Source organism: Hyperoodon ampullatus (assembly GCF_949752795.1).
Source record: "Hyperoodon ampullatus genome assembly, chromosome: 2".
NCBI classification, from domain to species: Eukaryota; Metazoa; Chordata; class Mammalia; order Artiodactyla; family Ziphiidae; genus Hyperoodon; species Hyperoodon ampullatus.
Window position 1 is genome coordinate 42907894 of NC_136915.1, and position 24662 is coordinate 42932555.

The 24662-nt window shown below is 41.9% G+C and overlaps 1 protein-coding gene across 2 annotated transcripts in view; it reads right to left on the bottom strand.

Annotated features, from left to right (window-relative positions):
• Nucleotides 1–2650: 2650 nt before the first annotated feature.
• FAF1 (Fas associated factor 1) overlaps nucleotides 2651–24662 on the bottom strand; it is a gene marked incomplete at its 5' end in the record, with an annotated part of 488979 nt that continues 466967 nt past the window's right edge. For both annotated transcript variants that reach the window (XM_079696859.1, XM_079696858.1), the window contains one exon: nucleotides 2651–2901. In XM_079696859.1, coding sequence (XP_079552985.1) covers nucleotides 2818–2901 — 84 coding nt within the window. In that variant the 3' untranslated portion in view covers nucleotides 2651–2817. The remainder of the gene's footprint in view (nucleotides 2902–24662) is intronic.

Consider the following 24662-nt stretch of genomic DNA (forward strand, 5'->3'; position numbering starts at 1 on the left):
TCAACTCAGAATGTCTAGCTTTGGGAGTAGCAATTTTAATGCAACTGCAAACTTATTTTATGTTTTTAATGTCACCAATAAAATCCATAAAAGCCTGATTCCTATTCTCCTACACTGAAAAGGGAAGATTCCATAAAAGAACTCAGACTTCATTCAGATGCTTGCAATTCCAAGACGAACACCTGTATGTCCCATAAAACTAGTGGTGCCAGAGCATGACAACATAGCAGACCAGAAAACTCCCCCAAACGGCACCTTGTGAGAGGCAGTGGGAAACTGGCAATACTTCCTTAAACCTTCAAACTGATGCTCCAAACATACAAGTGATAATCCAAGAAACACAGAGGAGTGAACTGGAATGGGGCAGGGATGACAGCAGCCCTGGAACTTCACTCCAGACAGCTGGGCATAAGAACACAGAGCACATATTCTGATTGACACATTTCTGCGTCTGGAGGCTGGGATATAAAGCCCAAGGAAGTGTAAGGGTAGGAGGAAGAATTACAAAGGACTTTGCTATTTTTGTGGTGATAGTAAGACACTTAATGCTTTTCTTGGATCCTAACTTTATATAAGTCATTTTAATGTATTTGTAAGAAAGTGCATAAAATTGCTCTGGCCTCCTGTTCTGGAGCTCAGTAGAACAGAATGGTATGAATGAACAGTGATAATTAGCTGAGGCCTTTCTTAGCAAAGGGGCCCATAGGATAGGATTTCATGGGACTGAGCAAGAAGAACCTTCCAAGGCAGGGTTGAAAAAGGGTGTGTAAACTTCATACACATTCAAGTAGCATTTAATAACTTTTATGAAATTGGTTTCAGAGTAAAGTCTGTATTATTGGAATGCAGAAGTGAAGATGATGGGGGAAACAGTATGATGACGTCAAACCCAAATTAGATGGAACAGGTTAAACATGAAAGTGAATTCAGAGTCGTGTCTCTCCAATCCCCACCCACACATTGCTGCTGTTCCTGAGTATGGCCTGAGTTCGAGGTTGTGGCTTCTCCACAGCAGCTACAGAACACGGTCTCCCTGGAAAAAGAAAAGCTGGTGCCCTAGTGCATCTGTAGCATTGGAAATGACTGTCTCGTGGGGCCATTAGTTTAGGAAGGTGGGAGTGGAGCTGGACTGGAAGTGCTCAGGTTGAACTCCCCCACTTTGGGTCTCTTTTCCTTTCAGCCTCCCTGGAGAGACCCCTGGGGCCAGAGAAGGCCTGCACCCAGGCAGATATAGCACTAGTCTGTTAAAAACACATTCTTTGAAGAGAGTGTTCAGGGGAGGTCCCTGGTTGTAGTGTCAGAGAAGAGACACAAGGTGGAATTTTCCTGGCCAATGCCCACTTCTGGGCAGATGGAAAATGACCAGGCATATCTCAGGCTGTGGTTAGAGTCTTCTGAGAACCCCTTGGCTTGGGCCAGGGGGAAAAAACCCAGCACTCAGACTCTTTTGGACAAGTACAAAATGTCAAATTAGGATCCCAAGCCCTAGGATAGAGACCACACTGGACACAAAAACAGATACGGAGAAACATTTCAAGACTGAAAAGAACTCATTGGCGGTGAAGGTATAAACAGTGCTTCCATGAACTAAACTCCAAACCCCAAATCCATAGATTAACAAGAATCCACATTTACTAAATCATCCCAAATTATTATATGCAAATTCAGGCAACACGTGTCTTCTGAGCTAAGACCCCAAGCCCCTAAGTCTCTTAAATATATGAAGTCAGAATTTTCAGCCATAGAATGAGATCCCTTTCATTTGAGATGGGAGTCTACCATCTAATACTGAAACATTAAAAGGATGAAATAGTGGAGCCAGTTCCTTATGACAGCAGGGCTCAGAGTCCATGGGGTGGCTGATCAGATTTTGGTGACAGTCAAGGTGCTTAAAGCACCAAGTGACAAGGTCCAAATGCGTGATGGAATAGAGAGAGCAGAAAGCAGGAGAGAGCTGTGTTGAGTGTACACTGGTGGACCAGCAACCTGGGAGCTGGTATCCAGGAGGTTCTAACTGCCCAAATGCAAACCCAACAGCAGCTTCCTGCAGCTGGGCCAGATACTGAAGTCCTGGTACTGGTCCTCTTCACACAATCTCAACATTCACGTTGCAAGCTTAAATAGTTTCTTACACTGTAATGGAACAGCATATACCTCCTGGATGGAACCTGGTGACCCAAGGCAGGAGCAGTAAATGAATATCTTGCATCTATGTCAAATGCAGTCCTCGAACACAACCTTACGTCTTAGTAAAGAAGTCAGGAAGTACCAACAAAAATGCTATGTTTTTTTCCTACAACAATGTTTAATCTCCATGCCAAGAAGTCCCATTTGACCTTTTCCCCCTGCCTCTTAAAATTAGGTGACAAAGTAGAAATTCAGTCATGAAAAGAAAAAGGCAGAGGTGTATGAGCCCTGGCTCAATGAGACACATCAAATACAGAGCAGCTTGGTGTCACAGGTCAGACAGAACTGTCCCAGACACTGTGGGGAAGATGGGCACTGGGGAGGTAAAAATCCTACTTCATGATCACTCACACTTCAGCAGCGCATTAGTCACTGAACGAGGGCGAGGTGAAGAGGGTAAGAGAGGCAGAGCTATAGTTCTCTACAATGAGGGTTGGGAACATATACTCGTGGATGGGAAATGTTAAGTAGCTATGTTTATTATTACTTTTTTCCAGCAATCTTGCAAGAGGCAGAAGTGTGACACTGAACTGAGTGAGACGAGCGTGTAGGTGGCTTGGCGAGGAGCCCTTCTCCTGATGCAGGCCTCTGGCTTGTCAAGGAACGGCTGGTTCCACTGCTGGGCCATGTTTACTCTTTTGCTTCAAGGAAAAGGGTTTCTTGAGGGAACAACTTTACCTCCAATAATGATTTATTTGGGTCCAGCTGGGTTACCTAAAAAGAAAGAAAACACATACTCAAAAAGACTGGAAGAAGCACTATTTTCTCTCATGGCATTCAGATCCTATCCTGCACATCGATTTTGAGCCTACTTTGCACAGGCACGAGCATTTTCACATCTCTTATATCATTTGATCCTCAAAATAACCTGTGAGGTAGGTGTTGTTACTCCCATTTTTTAGAAAAATCTTAATTTATATTTTTTTACTGCTTTTTTTTAATAAGCTTTAAAATTTTTTATTTATTTATTTATTTTTGGCTGCGTTGGGTCTTCGTTGCTGCACGCTGGCTTTCTCTAGTTGTGGCGAGCGGGGGCTACTCTTTGTTGTGGGGCGCGGGCTTCTTATTGTGGTGGCTTCTCTTGTTGTGGAGCATGGGCTCTAGGTGTGCGGGCTTCAGTAATTGTGGCACTCGGGCTCAGTAGTTGTGACTCGCGGGCTCTAGAGCGCAGGCTCAGTAGTTGCGGTGCACGGGCTTAGTTACTCCGTGGCATGTGGGGTCTTCCCAGACCAGGGCTCAAACCCGTGTCGCCTGCATTGGCAGGCAGATTCTTAACCACTGCGCCACCAGGGAAGTCCTGTTACTCTCATTTTATAACCGAGGAAACCAGGGCTCAGAGAGGTCAAGTCTCATAGTTTAGTGGAAGAGCTAGCATTTGACCTCGGCAGGTGGAGGCCCACTGCTTCCTGCACAGTTCAGCTTGGCCAGCAGAACAGGAGGGTCTTAGGAAAGGGTACTGGTTACCAAACAACTCACTGGCATTGCTGGGGACCCGTGTTTAGTTAACTCCTGACAGCGGGGAGGGCCTTTTCTGCTTGGTGGGAAAGAGCTAAGCTTTGGGGGCTGATCTTCCGCTAAACATACCTGTAGTAAACTAGAGAGTGCCCATCCCGCCGTGCCCAAAGATGAGTATCTCCCCTGCTGAGGAGAGGCTCCCTAGGGAGGCATATCACAGTCTCCTTGGTGGTGGTGGTGAAGATATTTAGTTCCAAAAAATGAGTCAAGTTCATAATATGACTTTATATTTTAGAAATAAAAAATGATTATTTTATAATATGAACTATGGAGAGAATAAAGCTAGACAAAATCTTCTTGGCTCATCTGGGATATGTTAATCATATAGGAACCCTACATTAGGTTTATGGCCTCCTAGGTCAGGGGCAAGGATGTGATGTGGAGGTTTTCTGAATCCGAGAGTGAGAGAAAAAAACCCAAAAATTTCCTAAAGGGAACATAAATTTTAAAAAGCTGAGAAATACTAGGACAACGGGCTTTGGAACCAGAAAGATTCTGGTTTAAATCACAGCTGTGTTGGCTATTAGCTTTGTGGCTTTGGAGTTGGTATCAACCTTGTAGGACTGATGTGAGGATTAAGTGAGAAAAAATAAATAATTAGCACAGGGTCTGGCACAGAGCAGGTGTTCAATGCGGGCTGCCATGTATGTGAGCAACTGTAAGGATGGACAACAGACACACAGATAAATGGACAGCTCCAAGTGTGCATGATGGGAGGCCGGGCAGTCTGCTCTGTCAGACATGTACAGGAGCTCTGGGCCCCTGGGCAGAGACTATAGCACCTGAGACGGACAATCTTGTCCTCTGCTCAACTCAAGCCACACCTAATGAGATGGCTCCACTGTCTTCTCCAGGCGGATGGGGAGGGGATGCCCTAGGGGCCTGAGTGTCACAGGCAGGCTGGCAAGCTGAAGGAGGAACACTATCTTTGACTGTATCCAGATGGAAACCTGGTATGCCCAGGAGGGTCATTAAGGAGATACATCTGCCTCCAGAAACCTCTGTGCTTATAAGGAACCCATAGCAAGGCTGCTCTACTCGTATCTCTTGGGCTGTGGGCAGATGGGCAGGCAAGGTGGTGGGGAGGGCCTAGCCTGCTGTCTTCCAATGCACCCGGGGGCAAGCTGTTGGCAAATGTTTACCCACTTCCCCAATTAACATACAACACTCTGCTGGCTTCTGTCAACAAACAGAGCTACTGCTGCCTCTGCTTCTGACTCATTGGCATTTTCTGCCCAGCTGCTTCTGCTATTGTTCTTAATTAACATGCCAGAGCTCTTCCGGCATCTTCTACTTTGTTATTTGTGGTTCGTAAATATGATGCTTGCTGGGAGAAACCAAAATCATACTGCCAGAGATGTGCATACTGGCAAAAAGATATGCTAGAAAGCAAAAAGAGGTTGGGAGGTTGGAGCCTTGTTGCCATGTTGTCAATATGCAAGGTTAGATGTTCAGAAAACACATCCAGTTTTCACTGTGTCTGAGAAAAGTTAAGTGATTTTCCCCAGTCACTTTAAGTGGGAGAGCTGGGACTTGAGAAGGAGAAAACTAGAATTTCTTGAACACCTATTACATGCCAGGCACTTTAAATATGTTATTTCATTTAATCCCTAGCAACCATGCAAGGTTGACAAAATTGAGGCTCAGCATGGTTGCCACTTGTTTAAGGCCACATAGTTAGTGAGGGTCTGTCTATACAGTATAATATTGATAGTAAAAAAGAGTGAAGCAACTAAGATTTAAACTCTAGCTCTGTTCCTTACTACCTATATGACCTTGATGATGTAATACAACCTGAGAGCCTCAGTTTTCCCACCTGTAAGATGGGAATAATCAGTTTCTCTTTTATAGGTTGTGCTAGTTAAAAGGAATAATGTTGATGAAGCCTCTGGTACACAGACTGAACCAGTAAGTGCTCAGCTGGTAGCAGCCATTACTGGCTGGAGCATTGCCTTGGGTAGGGCCCTAGTCTGTCTAACTTCAGCTGGAGCTCTTTCCCCAAAGTCTCCGGAGACCAGGCCTGCGCTAGGCTGTTTCTCTTATTTCCATCTTGCTGCTCAGCAGAAGGGCTCCCTTTTCCCTGATAGGCTAATGTCTCAATATCTGGAGACCCCCTTCTATAGCTTCAGTGGGGCTGTGCCATCAATGGACTGCTTCGCATTAAAGATGGTTTTGTTGGGGCTGCTCCCTCTGGTGCCCTGTATCACAAGCAATTTTTTTCTTTGAAGGTCATTTCAGACAGAAATTTAAAGTGAACAAGGACAATTTTTGTTTCCATTCTCATCTGCCTGGAGTGGACAGAGAGACTATAGGGAACCTAGGGAGATGCAGGACACTATATTGTGAGTGGCCATATTGTGAAACAATCCTGCAGTGTTCTGGGCCCCATTCAGGAAGGATGCGGAGTGTGCCAGGAGGGACCTCCTGTTAGAAGCCTAAAAACCACGTTTTCTAAGACACATCTGAAAAATGGGATATGTCTTCCTGAGAGAGGGCACTGCTGCTATAGGGGCAGGAGAGGGCTATCTCAGTCCTCTTTGAATGTCTGAAGGGCTGGCAAGTAGGACAGGTAGACAGAGTCCTGCAGTCCTCTGCCTACTGCAGTTCCAGTGGGTAGAGCTGAGACTGGTGAGGTAAAATTGTAGGGGAGCAGAACTCAGCTGGTCAGAAAAAACTTTTTCACAAAGCAGCAGCTGCTGGTGTGGCTACTACTTCACTTTCTTTTACCTTTCTTCCTTCCCCTCCTGTCTTGTATTTTCTTCTTGTTCTTCATCATCATCATCATCATGGTAGCAACCATCAATTACAGTTGACCCATGAACAACCTGGGGGTTAGGGGCACCACCCCTCCAAGCAGTTGAAAATCACATATAACTTATAGTCAGCCCTCCATATATGCAGTTCCTCCCATATTGGTGGTTCCTCTGCACGCAGGGTTCCACATCCAAGATTCAACCAACTACGAATGGTGTAGTACTGTAGTATTTATTACTGAAAAAAATCACATGTAAGTGGACCTGCATAGTTCAAATCCATGTTGTTCAAGGGCCAGTTGTATTTAGTGCCTCCTGTGTAGCTGGAACCATGCTAAGTACTTTATATAAAATACCTTAACTAGTCCTCAAAACAGCCGAACGAAGTATGTATTATTGCCATTTTAAAGTTGAAGATACCATGGGTTATCTTGCTCAAGGTTGCAGATAGAATAAGGTTTAAAACTCAAGTCCATCTGATTCCAAAGCTCAGGATAACCAGAATGCTTCTGGCCTACATGTTGACAGGCTACCTTGGGAAAATAAAGGGGTAGGGAGGGGAGAGGTGAGGGTACTCTCTGCTGTCCCTAGAAGCATTCAAATAGGGGCTTATTTGTGGAAGAAGATCATGATGATAAAGCTAACATTTACTGAGCATTTAATTTGTACCAGGCATATTCCAAGCACTTAACATTTATAAAAGAATTTAATTTTCATAATAACTTAACATTTATAAAATAATTTAATTTTCATAATAACCCTCTGACGTAGGTATAATTATTATTCCCATTTTATAGATGAGGAAACTGAACCATGGAACAAATTAAAAACTTGCTCAAGGTCTCAAAGTTGTTAAGAGCAGAGCCAGAATGTGAATCATAGCAATCTAGCTTTGGAATCCATACGTTTAACTACTGGACTATTTTGCCAGAGGTGCTGCTAAGAGTAGAGTCCACACAGAGAAAGAAGTTGGATGAGATGACCCTGAGGTTGTTTTCTAACCAAGCTTCTACGACATAAGATCTTCACTTTAAGAATGGCAAAAGGTCAAGGGTCAAGGAAAAAATCCTGAAATGTTTATAAAATACGAATACAGAAACGCAATCTGAGCTTATGTTCTGCCATTTACTTGGGATTTTACTGAATTATTGACTTTCTAAATCAACAGAGAAACCCACCCTTTGGGACTCCCTGGGGGGAGGAGGGGCATTCTCAGATAAGAGGTATGGCCTAACTTTGTCTATGTTAGAAAAGGAAAGTCAACCTTCTTGACATTTTATTCATTATACAGTACTTAGGAAACCTAAGTATTTTAGCAAATTGGCTTTGTGAAACTTGTCTATGTTAACAAAAATGGGACATGTTCTTTGCCAAAGAGAGTTATTCTTTTCTAGGTCCCTTTTCTCAGCAGTTCGAACTTTTCATGTACAGCGTACTTCTATTATTTCCCTGGGCTTCAGTTTTGTTTTTTTCCCTGAAAAAGTGTAACATTGCTGCTGAGAAAAATGTTAATCAATGTGACAGATTCTCATTCTTAGGCCACTCACTCTGAGTGAGTTCCAGAATGTTAGGGTGGGAAAGCTCCTTGAATCCCATATAGTCCAACCCCTTCATTTCACAAGTGGGCAATCTGAGGCTCAGAGAGGTCAAGTGACTTGGCCCTGATCACACAGTTGATAAGTTCAGTATTCTACTCATTTCTGACTTCTGTTTTGGGGTTCTTTCTAGTCACACTATTCTGCTTCTCACTTAAAAAAAAAATACCTGAGCATAAATATAACACTACTACTAGGCTGGGAGCTACTTGAGGGCAGGAGCTGAGTAATACTAAAAATAACAGTAGCAGCAATATATGAATAGTACTTTATAGTTTGTAAGATATTTACACAAACATTAAATCACAATCTTGTAGGGTCGGTATTATTATCAATCCTTTTTATTTTATTTAATTTTGCCAAGGTAAGCTTTTATTTTGAAATTGAATAAAGGAAAGTCTAGATCTAATATTTTCACATTTAGAAAAAATGCTAGGTTCAACAATTGATTTTGGAATTGAACATCTGCATGCAGAAAAATGAATCTAGATGTGCAGACCTTACAGCCTTCACAAAAATTAACTCGAAATGGATTGCAGACTTAAATGTAAAACATAAATCTATAAAATTCCTAGAAGATAACATAGGAGAAAATCTAGATGACCTTGGGTAAGGTGATGGCTTTTTGGATACAACACCAAAGGCACAATTCATGAAAGAAATAATTGATAAGCTAAACTTCATTAAAATTAAAAACTTTGCCAAAGAAACTGTCAGGAGAATGAGAAGACAAGACACAGACCAGGGGAAAATATTTGCAAAAGACACACCTGATAAAGAGCTATTATCCAAAATATACAAAGGGACTTCCCTGGTGGCTCAGTGGTTAAGAATCCACCTGCCAATGCAGGGGACACGGGTTTGATCCCTGGTCCGGGAAGATCCCACATGCTGAGGATCAACTAAGCCCGTGCGACACAACTACTGAGCCTGCGCTCTAGAGCCCATGAGCCACAGCTACTGAGCCTACGCTCTACAGCCTGTGAGCCACAACTACTGAAGCCCTTGTGCCACAGCTACTGAAGCCTGCACACCTAGAGCCCATGCTCCACAACAAGAGAAGCTACCACAATGAGAAGCCTGAGCACCGCAACGAAGAGTAGCCCCTGCTCGCCACAACTGGAGAAAGCCTGCGTGCAGCAACGATGACCCAACACAGCCAAAAATAAATAAATAAATAAAATTTTAAAAATAGGAAAAAATATATATATATACACAAAGAACTCTTAAAACTCAACAATAAGAAAATGAACAACCCAATTAAAAAATGGGCTGAAGACCTTAAAGACACCTCATTAAAGAGGATCTACAGATGGCAAATGAACATATGAAAAGATACTCCTCCACATCATATGCCATCAGGGAAATGCAAATTAAAACAACAATGAGATACCACCACACACCTATTAGAATGGCCAAAATCCAGAACACTGACAACACCAAACGCTGACACTCATATATTGCTAGTGGGAATGCAAAATGGCATAGCCACTTTGGAAGACAGTTTGGTGGTTTCTTACCAAATTAACCATATTTTTATTACATAATTCAGTAATCGCACTCCTTGGTATTCACCCAAAGAAGTTGAAAACCTAAGGTCCACAACAAAACCTGGACACAGATGTTTAATAAGCACCTTTATTCACAACTGCCCAAACTTGGAAGCAACCAAGATGTCCTGCAGTAGGTGAATGGATAAGTAAACTGGAAAATCCAGACAATGAAATATTATTCAGTGCTAATAAGCTTTCAAAGTACTCTCACATATATTATCTAGACCTTAGAGCTATCCTAAGAGATTGGACTAATTTATCCTCATTTCTGCAGATGAGAACACCAAAACTCAAATAGGGACATTACTTACATGTGGTCATACAGCTAGAAATTGGTGGAGCTCAGGTCTTCTCACTCAAATCCTGAGCTCCTTCTACTCTATGAGGCAGCACAAAGGCTGCATATGTAAATCCCCGTATTATAGTAAAGCTAAATATATCTGCCCTTGGTTTTGTTCAAAATTAGCATTTATTTTAAACTTAGGAGAACAACTAATCTTTTTGGTAAGCTACAAGTAACATATTTTGTTAGTTATTTTGTTATAAAACATGCATATTAAATATTACAAGTTTAAAAAATAATTGTTAATGTCATCACTACCAAAAAAGTTACCATTTGTTTGGCATTTTATAAGTGCCAGGAACTATACTAGTTGTTCTATATATTACCTAATTAAATGGTCACAACAATCCTATGAGATAAGTACTCCTATTATTCTCACTTTATAGATGAATTCTCTGAGGTCAAAAATGGTTAAGGGACTTGCCCGAGTAGGTAGGTAGGAAAGATAATGCTGGAATTTGCACACAGGTTTGTGAGCGTTTAGCCTGTGTCTGATGCACTGCCCTTCACTGCCTCTTAACCTCTGATCCTTCTTCTAAACAGGGAACAGTTAATGTGACTAAAAGGCTTTCCCTTGGCCATAAAGAAAGCAGGCATTCTGCAGCTGTCCTGGCTCATGTCCCTGTTGTGGCACAGGCTTTGCTGTTCCCCACAGGAACATAAGCTAACTTTCGTTACTGTCAACTTGGTTCTAATAGCTAATTGTCCATTTTCTTTGAACAGCTTTTGATGAGCTGGGAATCCTTAAAGAGGGCAGTTACACCCACGAAGTATCAGAGGGAGAACTTAAGAGCCAACCTGCTGGTCATGTGCTGATCAGGGTGTGAAAAGGCTTTGGTAATTGTAAAGTCTTTTGCGAACATAAGGGATTGATCATCATCATTATCCACAACACCAATTGTAGCTCCTACCAACTTCTCCTCTACATTTGCTGCAGGTGGTAATGCAACCCCCAAAACAACTTCCAATCTGGAAGGGTCTCATTATGGGACTACACTCTGGCTTATTTACATCCCAGCTTCTGGTGTAGTTTCTGGACCAATCTGCCTCATTGGATCACAGACAAGCAGTGGCACTGGGGTGAGGGTTTCCAGGAAACAGTGTCACATGCTATTCTTTCCATTATTAAAGTGTGGTAGAACAGCTAGGGTGCTAGAAAGTGAGGTTGGGTGGGTCCTCTGTGGCTGCAAAGCACAGGATGCTTCTACGACATTTTCTTTCTTTGACTTTAAAATTTTTTTTAATTTTAAAATTAATTTTTATTAATTTTATTAATTAATTTATTTATTGGCTGTGTTTGGTCTTCATTGCTGCACATAGGCTTTCTCTAGTTGTGGCAAGCGGGGGATACTCTTCTTTGAGGTGCGCGGGGTGCTTCTCATGGTGGTGGCTTCTTGTTGCGGAGCACAGGCTCTAGGTGTGTGGGCTTCAGTAGTTGTGGCTCGCAGGCTCTAGAGCACAGGCTCAGTAGCTGTGGTGCATGGGCTTAGTTGCTCTGTGGCATGTGGGATCTTCCCGGACCAGGGATCAAACCCGTGTCCCCTGCATTGGCAGGAGGATTCTTAACCACTGCTCCACCAGGAAAATCCCTTTCCTTGACTTTTTCAGTTGGGAAGAAGGGAGAATGAAAGAAAAGTTAAAGGAAGAACAAAGGGAGAGAAAACTAAGGCGTAGGCTGCCCTATCTGTTCTTTGTTTTATCATATTACAATAATGATAACAACAGTTAACATTTACTGGGGGGACTTCCCTGGTGGTCCAGTGGTAAAGAATCCGCCTTCCAATGCAGGGGATGTGGGTTTGGTCCCTGGTCAGGGAAGTAAGATCCCACACGTTGCGGGGCAACTAAGCCCGTGCACCACAACTACTGAGCTCGCATGCCTCAATGAAGATCCCGTGTGCCGCAACTAAGACCCTACGCAGCCAAAAAAATAAAGAAAAAAAGAACTGTTACTTAAAAAACAAACAAACCAGACTTCTCTGGTGGTGCAGTGGTTAAGAATCCGCCTGCCAACGCAGGGGACACGGGTTCAAGCCCTGGTCCGGGAAGATCCCACATGCCACGGAGCAACTAAGCCTGTGTGCCACAACTACTGAGCCTGCACTCTAGAGCCCGCGAGCCACAACTGCTGAGCCCACACGCCACAACTACTGAAGTGCGCATACCTAGAGCCTGTGCTCCACAACAAGAGAAGCCACAGCAATGAGAAGCCTGAGCACCACAAAGAAGAGTAGCCCCCACTCCCACAACTAGAGAAAGACGGCACGCAGCAACAAAGACCCAACGCAGCCAAAAATAAATAAATTAAAAAAAAAACCCAAAACATTTATTAGGAGCTTACTAGGTGCTAACTGTTCCAAGTATTTTATAAGTACTACACAACCCTATGAGGCAGGTACTATTACCTCCACTTTAAAAATGAGGAACAGAAGCTCAGAGAGATTATATAACCTGCCTAAGCTTGCACAGGCAGGAAGTGACAGAGCAAGGATTTAAAACTAGGTCTGGCTCCAAAGTCTGTTTTCTTAACCACCACACTAGATACTTTTAGTACTGCAGTCATACACTAGACTATTTATTCTAAGTCTTTTGCTTGGAAAGACTATCCCTTCATGTAACTGAAGCATATACCTCCCCACAACAAAGTATATTACTACCTCGGGCATTTGGGGAAATTTCACTCATCTAGCTCCTCAATTATCACAGACCTAGTGATTGTTAGAGCTGGATGGGTCTTTAGAGGTCATCTCTGTAACAGATGGGGAAAGAAAAGCCCAGTGAGTGGAAAGAACTTACCCAATGTTTCTCAGCACTCATGGCAGATCTGGGACCAAATCTGGAGTCTTCATTCCCAGCCTGTGCCTTTAGATGGGCTGTTAAATGAGGATACCAATTCTAAAGTGTTGCTAATGTCACAATGGCCTCAAACCTGGCACACTGTCAGGGAGATCCTAGGCACCAAACAAAAAATGTGACGCTTTCCTTGCACTGGTATCCCTGATGGTGGCTTTGGTCACTATACGAGATTTTTTTTTTAAAGTGAAAGCAGGTTTATTGAGAGAGACACATATTCCAATGGTAGAATGCAGTCCATCTCATAAGGCGAGAGCAGCCTGGTCACTATACTATTAAACAATGTTAGTGGGGAAGGCCCAGAGGGAACAGAGGGACTTCTACCAAGAAGGGTAGGGTGCGGCGGAAAGCCGCTTTAGTCTACAAACACAAGAAGATCGAGGTCCTGTCCCTCTTGGGCTCTGGGAGACACAATTTCAAGTAACTAAGAGGAAGTCCTGCTTTACAGAGTGGTTTGCAAGCTCACTGTTTCTGAAAGCTTAATAAACAGGGTATAGGCAAATCATGAGTGAGGATTCTGGAGTGTGGCAACAGAAATCTAGTGCAGATCAGCCCTAGTGGTGTGCCACTTACAGGTGTACCACGATACTGGTCTCATCCCTCAAAGCAGCCAGAATCCTCAGGGCTGAGCTGCCTTTGACCCTGAGCAACCTGGTATGATTACTCCAATGACGCACACAAATATTTTCAGTGTATGTGATGATCTGACACAGGCTGGGAGGCAATGATAGAGGGGACATGCCTCGCTTTCAGAGGCTGGTATGATGGAAGGTAGCCGGGCTCTTGTATAAAAGGCTCCGAGGACACCTCTGTTAAAAGACTGGTCCGCAACACTAACCATTGTGTTTGGAACAGGACACTAAGAGACAAATGAAAGGAGAGAAACCTGTTAACCGGTCAGGTTAGAACTGCTACTTCAGCTTAAAAGCCCTCTGAGAAACCCTGATTATTGTTTGCCCCAGATCACCAGTAGACATGGATTAAATGCTAATTAGGGAGGCAGTAAGAAAAAGTTCTGGTGGATTTTGAATCTTGGCTCTGCATGAATACTCCTGAGCAAGTGATTTACTCTCCAAAAGACCCAAATTTCTCATCTGTAATGACAACATCATTCAACACTCAATAAGCTCTAATACATCATTTCTCTCTGGGTCTCTCCTGCCACTCGAGAGAGAGTTGAACAAAGTATCTAAGCCTGCCTCTCTCCTACTTAAAACTCTTACATGATTCCTTACTACAACAGGATAATTCCTTTTTGCTTTGACCTCATTTCCCCCGATTTGTAAATGGGTGGTGTTTCTGGCTAGGCTCATAACACATCTGTAGTGGAAGACATGGCCAGCAAGACAGTTTGGAGATAGATTGTGAGGGGCTAAAATGCCTTATTATGTTTAGTTTAAACTTCTGGAAAAAACCTTTCTGCCTGGCCTCAGAGAGATCTGGAATGGCATACTAGATGTACTCTTCAGGCAGAGTACCTGGGGAGAAAGTAAGCATTTTGAATGCATTTTAATACTCAAGCAGGGCCATGCGAGCTGGTGCGTGCGTAACTCTGAACGCAAACACCGCTCAAGAGCTGGAGCTTTGAACAGGAGTTAAAAGAGTTGAGTCCCTAACGACATACAGAAGACTTGCTGGTGTGATTTATTCTGATGTATTTACTTATCCAATTACCAAAACAGCAGGAGATCATTAAATTTTCTAGTTACCAGATGCAGCACGTTCAATATCTTAAATGTTACCAAGGCTCTCTCTGAGCTATTTTGATATTACATTTCACCCACCCAAAGCTTATGAAACTGGAAGGCAGGAATCATGAACAGAGCAGGAGTTTTCTTTGAAGGTTGGTCCAGTGGACGTCTGTACTATGCCAAATTTATACCAGCTCCCAAACTCGTGGATTTAAGGAAAAGTACCGTGATAAGAAACAAAAGTATTTAGGAGAGAAGATGTTAAGAAAGTGGTACTTGAGGGTGGCTGGAGATATGCATTTTACCTGGCCAGAAATTTCTTCATGCTTGTTTCCTATCAGTTCAGTCCTTATGTCCACAGAAGGTCAAGCCTCAGAGTAGAGGAGGAGAGAAGGGAATAAGCACCCTCTGAGCGACCACACACCTGGCTCCTAACCCTAGCATACTATTTCTGACCAACTGTGTGATCATGAAAAAGTCACCTTTCCTCCTCTGAGTTTCCTTGTTTGTTAAACAAGGATGTTGACATCTGATGCACCACCTTATGGGCCTGCAATGAGCATCACCCATCACAGCCTGTCATCATGCAAACATCTCCTGGATAAGACTGAATAGCTTAAAGACAGGACTGTTTCATGTATCCCCAACATCCAGCAAAGAATCTGGTGCATTATATGCTCTCATCAGTGCTTGTTGAGAAATGATCAAACCAGAGAATGTACATCATGGAACATCGAAAAATACAGAGCAAGCCTTTATTAACATTTTAGGAGTAAGTCACAAAATAGACATTTATTCTATTTTCTTTAGAAAAAAAATCAAATAAGTAAAATCTGGGCCTAAACTTCTTGAAAGGGTGGTGGTGGCTTGGCCCCAACACTCTTTACTATTTTGATCTCTAAATACTATCCCCTCAAAGACCTTATGCTCCAGTTGACCAGAGCAGTTTGTTATTCCCCATTTATGTCTCGTGCTTCTCTTCTCTGAACCTTTGCTTATGTTGTTTCCACCACTGGACTGTCCTTTCCGCCCAGTTCTACCTGTTGAAAACTTACACATCCTTCAAAGCTCAGCTCAATTGCTACTTCTCCCGTGAAACCAGGCCTAAGTGACAGAGCATCTTCTCTGATTCACTGGGCCATGGCTCCTGTGACAAAGGGGCCGTACATGTTCACTGTGGTCTCTCCATCATATTCCTATTCCACTGCCCTGCATGTGGCCAATTCATATTTGCTTAACTGATACCTTTGCTTCCCCTTATGCTTCTCAGACAAGGTGGCTTAAAGGTCTGCTGGCAGACTCAAGGTCAGTGTTTAAACTGGAAAACAGGCACAGGCAATGCCAACCTCGTCGTTTGTTAAAATAATACTCTTATACTTTGACCAGGCAAGGCAACCCATTTCTGGGGACCTACCCCAAAGGATCAGCTACAGTCTCATACTGAGTTATCTGTCTGTTCTGTCTCTCACGTTATTTTGCAATTGTCTATGAGTCTGTCTCTCCAGTTACACTGAATTCCGAGGGCATAAATGAGGTCTTATTGGCTATCTATCCCCAGGGCCTACTATACTGCTGGAAACAGTATGAATTCAACAAATGTTTGCTGAAAGACTGACCTACTGAATGACTGAGTGGAGGCTCCCCACTCCTCCCTAAAGCCTCCACCGACCCAAAGTCAAAAGAAGCCATATCCCCAGACCTCTTCCCGTAGCCTCACTCCTATGGCAGGCAGAGCCTGCCACTGATACCATCATCAGGTCACCCAGGCAAGTCCTCTAGCTCTGGACTCTCTCTGGCCCTTACCTCAGTCAGCCCTGCTGCACAGACATAGGGACTGAAAATAAGTTTGCATCAGTTGCCCTTTCAGAAGGGACAGATTTTTCCCTGTCTATTTAAACTGCTGTTGGAATTGGATAATTAGAAGGATTTAAAAAATCTTTAATACTCTAAACAGAGAAAACTGGTTCTGAATTATTAAGCAACATTTTCAATGCATTTGAATAACCTTAAGTGACTTAACTGCCACCTGATCCTAAGCTCTGGCTCAGATAAATAAATGTGGAATATTGTCAAAGCCCCAGCTTATAGGAGCTGCCAGCTACAGTAAATAAAAGCTTAAGTCCCCATAAACTGCCTGGGACAGAGACATTCTCATATAAAAGGAGTGAGAAAAGATGATCTTAAATAAAGCCAGTAGGATGGGGAAGCCAATGGTTTTGTTTTAGTTTTCAGAAGAGAGTTGTCAATTGAGCAGGTATTATCTATATCCAGGTCATTTAATTATAGAATCATATAGTATCAGAGCTGACAGAATATTAAGAAAGCACTTATCTTAATCTCTTCATATTTCAGATGAGGAAAACAGGACCCAGAGAAGTATGTACCTTCCTTGAGATCACACAACAAATGGCTGGAAGAGTAAAAATTCTGTCCTAGGTTGCCTGGCTCCCAGCTTAGTCCCCTCTCCACTACATTCTTCTGAGAATGTCCTGCTGGAGATGTCAAAATAAGAGGCTGACAACTGACTGTTAAGAAACACCTGAAATATCTTTTTCCATCCCCTCACTTTCAATCTATGTGCGTCCTTTGTCCTAAAGTGGGTCTCTTGTAGGCAGCATATTGTAGGCTCTTGTTGGAGGTTCCTTAAAAAGCTAAAAATAGAGTTACCATATGACCCAGCAATCCCACTCCTGAGCATATATCTGGAAAAGACAAAAACTCTAGTTTGAAAAGATACATGTACCCCAATGTTCATATAGCAGCACTATTTACAATAGCAAGACATGGAAGCAACTTAAGTGTCCACTGACAGATGAATGGATAAAGAAGCTGTGGTATACATATACAACAGACTATTACTCAGCCATAAAAAAGAATGAAATATTGCCATTTGCAGCAACATAGATGGATCTAGAGATTATCACACTAGGTGAAGTAAGACAGAGAGACAGTCACATATCATATGATATCACTTATTTGTGGAATCTAAAAAAATGATACAAATGAACTTATTTACAGAACAGAAATAGACTCACAGACATAGAAAACAATCTTATTGTTACCAAAGGGGAAAGGGGGGCAGGAAGGATAAATCAGGAGTTTGGGACTCACAGATACACACTACTATATATAAAGGAGAAAAACAAGAAGGACCTACTGTATAGCACAGGGAATTACATTCAATATCTTGTAATAATCTATAGTGGAAAAGAATCTGAAAAAGAATATATATACATATAGATATATGGTTGCCTTCCTCAACCATCAGGATACCATAAATTATATATGAGTTGCTGCCTGGTGAGATGAGAAATACAAAAACAATAGATGCATGAACGGGTAGGAATATTTTATTTCTTCTCATTAATTTACTAGACAAATATTTCCTGAGTGTTTACTACAATGTCAGAAACTGTGCTGGGCACTGAGATATAATAGTGAACATGGCACTATCTCTGCCCTCAAGGAGTGTAGAGTCTAGAGCAGGACGCACAAGAAATTGGCCCACTGCAATTCAGAACAGTAAAGGGCTATAATATGGAAGAGGGCAGCAGGGGAGCACAAGGAAGGTAAACACCTAACTTGCCCTAGTGTGTCAATCAACTACACATTGCTCTTTCCTCCTTGTCTCATTCTAATATGCACAACTGTTTCCTACAATCTAATTAACCATTTCACTGACATACTTTCATATACAGTAAACCAGTATTAGTCGCTTAGTTATGTGCCAGGCACTGTACTAGGGAACATTCAGATGAATTAGACATAATCCCAAATAACTTCAGACTTCACGTGTACAATTCTTTTTTTTGTTTAAAAAAATGTATATCTTACCCTCATTTTGTGACTATGTAAACTTGGGTCAACAATTTCTGCTTTTGGTGTCTTTGGTTTTTCTATGCCTTGATCAAGTTACTTTCTTTCTCTGCATCTTGGTTTTCTCATCTATAAAATAAGGGTCTTTTCTAGTTCTCACAGTCTAAAATGCGTGCATGGGGAAGGCCTGTTCACACAAGGCTCTTATAACCAGAGGACGGAAAGTGAAATAAATTTGGAAATATCAAAAGAATCTTCAGGTTTGGGATTCAGCCAAAGACACTAAACCTGAATCCTTGAGGTCCTGGTTCTGGGTGAAGAGCAGGGTGTGGTCTGGGTGAAGTAGGCAGGGGCTGGAGCTGGAACTGGCATTGCAGTGAGGCCCGGAGGATCTGGCATCATGATGCACATGCTACTGCACTGGAACTCCAGCACTGGCTTTGAAAATTACAAGGAGTGTCTAGAAAAGGTTAATCTGTGCATATACACATTTGCAGTTGTTTGTATTTAGAATGGGGTTATTATACAGACTTTAAGTGAGCAACACGTGTCTGCAGAAGCACCTGGAATACTGAGCACAGAACTAATGATTTTTTATTTATGGCCAGATGGAGCCAGATTGGATTGTATGTAGAGCCTTAACAAGTTTATTTGATTTCTGATAGAGCAATTTCAAATGATATAGTGCTTTATAAGCACCTTATAAAATTAAATTCTGGGGCAAAGTAAATAATTTTGGAAGGTTTAAATACACCAACATACCTATACACAATCCTAATAGTCACTCCATTTTATTTTCAGCATGGTGTGGGGAAAGAACCTGGGTTTTAGGAATCAAATACTGGTATTGATATTTATTGTGCAACCTTGAAAATTTAAGCTCTCTAAGCTTCTGTGTCCTCATCTGTAAAATGGGGGTGATATGCATCTTTCAGAAAACTAATATACTTGATTGTGCATATAATAGGCATAAAATAAATGGCTTTAGTCATTGTTATAACCCTCCACTGTTCCAAGTACTTTGTAAATGAGTTAAAAAGGGGCAAAGGTAGATTTTATTAAGAATCTGAATTCCACTCAGCTTCCATGAAATGCCTGCAATCACCTCAAACATATTTTAAAAACTCCTTTGTGTATTCCTTTGATCTGGTCAGGGGCATACAATGATGGGTTTTCTTATATAATATCACTGGTTCTCTCAATACCTTTGTGGGTTAGCAAGATCCTTTCCTCTCCTTACCATCAACTTCATCACGACGGCTTAGATATACCGAGCATTTACTGTATACTAGTGCTTTACAAGTATCACTTCATTTTTACAGCAGCCCTGTGAAGCAGGTACTATCATTATCCTTTTCTTATAGATGAGGAAATTGAGTTACATAGAGGCTAAGTAATTTGCCCAAGATTAAAAAGCTAGGAAATGCAGAGTTGAGATTCAGCCTGGGACTCCACAGCTTAGTCTTTTAACTACTGCCCTGTACTGTCTCTCTGTCCCTCATCTCCTTTAAATCTACTCCAGTTACTTCCAGGGCCCTTTTTTTTTTTGGTATTAAACTAGTCTCACAGTTTAAATCTCTTTATCCTCTTTAGAAAGCACCACCTAGACTTTCTCCTGGCACCTCAGACTTAACAAATCCAAAAGTGAACCTGCGTCATCTGTCTTCTTTGATTTCTGCACATGGTAACTAGCATGTTCCTAGTAATTCAGACTGGGAACCTCTAAGCACCTTTGAAAACTCCTTCTTCCTACCCTACCCAGCACCCTGACATAGCTAGACAATCACCAGATCTCACTGATTCTTTCTTCTTCCTGATTCTGTGCCTCCTCTTCATCCCCAATGCTGTCATCTCAGTTCTGACTCCCATAAGCCTGTTGTCTTGTCTACTTCAAATCCTATCTGGTTTCCCTTTCCCAGGCTCTCACTACTCTAATCCTTTCTGATAAAAATAATCAACAGGTTTGAGAAAAAAACAGAAATGTGGCATCAAAAGACCTAGCTGGAGCTATTGCTCTGCAACTTATTAGCTACCCAATTTGTTAGATATTTGACAGCTCTAAGTCTAAATTCCTCATCTTTAATACAAGGCTCAACATCTACCTTGACTTAACTAGTTCAAATTTCCACTAGAATTGGTTTCATGAGGGCAAAAACTTTGTTTAGCCTATTCACTACTGTATCCCCAATGTCTTACGCATAAGTGGTACTCAAATATTTGTTGGATTAATGCAAAGAAAACTCTCCAGTATTTTTCATCTCCTATCTCATTTTCCTCCATGCCCAACTTCATATCCTAAATTCAGTCATAGCAAACTGTGTGCAATCCCCAGTCAGTGGCCCCTAAGCATAGTGCTGAAGTGCTACCTAGTGTTCCTAAGTTTAAGAAGGCTGTGATGTGCCTTATGGAGACTGTGTGTGTGTTAGATAAGCTTCATTTAGGCATGAGTTGTAGTACTGCTGGCTATGAGTTCAATATTAATTAATCAACCTTATATATTAAATAAAGTGTCTTTAAACAGAAACACACATAAAACAAGGTTATGCATTGATTGATGAAAATGGAGGCTCATAGTAATTTAACACTATATTTCCCCTGAGGCAATGATTATTTTCCAATTTAGTGTTTGTGACACTTTATACAACATAACTACAGCAAATCATAAAAACTGACTGTAACACTCAGTTCTAAAACCAATAGCTCCCACAGCCTTCAGAATAAAATTGTAATTTCTTAGCTTCAGGTACATTGCTCACTACAATCTGCACCCCTGACACAGACCTTTTTGTTCAGCCAAATCTGTGTATGCTTCATGTTGTGCCTTGTTTGGTGATATGTGCCACTTGCCTGCTAGGGTGATCTCTTGCTTATTTCCCCTACCAGACTTGGCCTTGTAGACCAAGGCCATGTTATAATTATCATCATATCCTCCACAGTGTGTATACCATCCACCCATCCTCCATCCACCCACAATTCAGGGAGCCCCTACTCTGTGATAGGCCTGTGTGGTCCCTGTGTCAGAAACAGGGGGTGCAAAGGCAAATAAGACAGTATAGCTACTGCCCTAACTGAGTTTACAAAGAGCAGGTCCTGGAGGACCCTGACATAAATGAAGTAAGTCTCCATGAGGAAATAAGCCTGTCTTTGACCCTAGGAAAAATATCATAAACTAATTCAGGAATGTTTCCAACTATGAAAGAAATCTGCTGTCTTGGTAAAACACAGTGCAAATATTAAACTCTAGATATTTCTACCTGAACACCCCCTCAACCTTTTGTTATTGGGCATGTAAGGTAGACTGATATCCTTCCTGGAAAAGCTGGTAGTTTCCAAACAGTTAACAGTGGATAAAGATTCCTTGTCTTCTTGAAACCAAAACACAAAAGAAAAAATAAGGATAGGAAAGATGGAATGGGAGTGAAGAGAGAAATAATCACCACTACCATCATACCAATTACCATTATTAGATTCTTACTCTGTGTTAAATGCTATATATATTAAACATTTTACATTTATTCTTTCAGTTAATGCTCACAACAACCCTTTAAAGTAGCTACTGTTACTCTCATTTTACCAAGAGATTAAGTAATCCCTCTAAGATCACTCAGTGAAAAGTTGATCTAGAATTCAAGTCCAGGTCCATTTGACTCCAGGCCCGTGTATATGCTTGTTTCAGGCTACAATGCCTCTGAAATGTGATTGAAAAGAAGAGGTACTGTTAAATAAATCATCCTTACAGTGTTGATTTATACTTGCTTATAAGACAAGCAAGGAAAAATAAATACCAACAACTCCCCCTTTATTTTAAGTAGCCAGTTTGGATAAAATATTATATCTCTGTGGTGAGGGAAAGTAGCTGCAGCTTCAAGAACAACTGCAGGAGCCCTGAGCAGACCACTACAGATTTTGGGGCAAGTTTACATTGAATATGTTGGTACCCTAGAAAGTAGGAGATGGCCATCTCCAGGGACTGAGTTTCCCTCGGGTTCTCTTGAAAGTCTCCTTTGAAAATACAGGATTAACTGATGCCTGTTAGTATTCTGAAGCTGCTTTTACCCTTCACTACAGGACTAAGTTCTGCTACAAGTGAATATGAGAGGCAAAGTCAAATGCTTAGAAGCTTCCCAGTTTACAGAGTTCCACCTCCATATCCAGTAGTAAACCCCAGAAGTGAATTTGAGATGTGACTATCTTAAAAAATAAAACTATATGTGCACAGAAGAGGCCTGATGACTATTCTTTTGAAAGGCTTGTTTACAAGGTTGGCATCTGGGAACTTGGTTTTCAGGAGGATTCGCACTATTCTGATAATAGTGGTTCACTGTGCCTAAACTGCTTGTGCAAACAACATAGTTTATGCTGAACACCTGCTTTTTTTCTGGGACTCTGAGATTTTGGTATGTACCAGGCAGAGGGTACCTACGTGATCAGCCCCCAGTGAAACCCCTGGGCACTGAAGTCCCTAATAAGCTTCCTTGCTTGGCAACATTTCACATGTCTCAAATCATTGCTGGGGGAATTAAGTTCATCCTATGTAATTCCACTGGGAGAGGACCCTTCGAAGCTTTGCCTGGTTTCTCCTAGACAACCCATGTGCCTTTTCTCTTTGCTGATTTTGCTTTGTATCCTTTTGCTGTAATAAATCACAGCTGTGAGTATGACTACATGCTGAGTTTTGCTATGGAATCATGGAACTCTGGAGTGGTCTTGGGACCCCTGCCCCACAGGTGGTGTCAGAAGTGGGATTCAAAAGCCTAACCCGGCTCATCAAAATATGGTGGAAGCACTGTTTTTGGGGGAAAAAAAAGGATGAAGAAGCAGGGAATGATGAACCTTTGGTGCCTGGGTGGATATAGAGTCATCTGTCCATGGTATGAAACAGCAGCTCAGCTGATGGTCTGTTGTAAGAGGTAAAATTTACCTCACGGAATTTTAAAATGATAGATCCAATTCCAGGAGAGTTGGTTTATTGGCTCCCCTGACTGCTTTTTGGCTGTACTGGCTAACGTGAGGGGAAAAAGGTACAGCCTTGTAATGCCTTTGGTTTTTGTTCTCTTTTCCAGGTGGCAAGAGATTGGATGGGTCAAAAATGTTAGAAGTTTGTACTGTTCTCTCCTTTAAGTGGGAGGGAAAAAAAAAGTTAAATCAGTTCCCTGGACTGGAGCACAATTTTAGATAAACCAGCGGGAAAATTAAGGGAGAAAAATACTTCAGCCATTTCTTGGCTGTTGTTACCCTTGCTGCAGCAGCCTAGTATGGCTCCCTTCCTGACTTCCCTTGCATTCCAGGAGGGATCTTCCCCCAGCAAATTTAATATCATCCTTCTAAATGCTAAATTTACTTCTGGAGGGTTAAGTAAATTTGCAATGAGGAAAAAAAGCGGGAATTAAAAAAATAATCGTTTTGTGGCTACTACATTTGGGTATATGGTAAAAATTGATATAAAACATTATACAGTACTAATTAATTTCATAAATGCTAAAGGAATCAGCTCAATTAGGGAAAGCCGCAAAGAAAAAGTGTTAGTAGAACACGATTGCCTTGCTTTTTGCTGCTGGTGAATGGGTTAGAATTTAAACTCTTTGAATAACAGAACAAGTCTCCAGAACTAATGATTTTTGCTTATTGGAGGCTCTGGAAAAAGGGAGACAACACAGACAAGAGAGGCAATCTCCAGATAGAGATGTAGGGAGTTTTAAAAAGCAGTTTTTAGTTTGATAATGGTACCTATAAAATCAGATGTCTGATCTTTAGAGGCTAATGATTTTCCAGCATACTGTGCATATTTTTGAGTAGGTAAATTTGGACAAGACCAAAAGGGCTTAGGAAAGCCTGCTTGTCACTTGAACTTGTAACACAGCTGTCTGTCCCTATAGCATCTTGGCTTTGCTGCTGCTGAAGAAAAGTTGTTGACTTCTATTGGAATCCTAACTCCACAAATGCTAACTGTCCAGACCTGACCCTAAACTAAAACCTGATATTGCCTGCTGTGAGTGGCTTCAGCATGAGAATGTACTGTGCTGAACTGCAAGCAAGCATAGGCTCAATGAACAGGACTTTGATTCTGGGACCACTGTAGATTTAGGATACCTGTGGGTGGCGCCTGAAATTGTGAAAGCATCATGGATGTTGTCTGTATCACCTGGGTCACATACAAATTCCAACAGGAAAGAGCTTGTTTTTTGATGGGACCATCTAAAATCAAGCTGCTGGGCTTCCCTGTTGGGGCAGTGGTTAAGAATCTGCCTGCCAATGCAAGGGACATAGGCTCGAGCCCTGGTCCGGGAAGATCCCACTTGCCGTGGAGCAACAAAGCCCGTGTGCCACAACTACTGAGCCTGAGCTCTAGAGCCCGC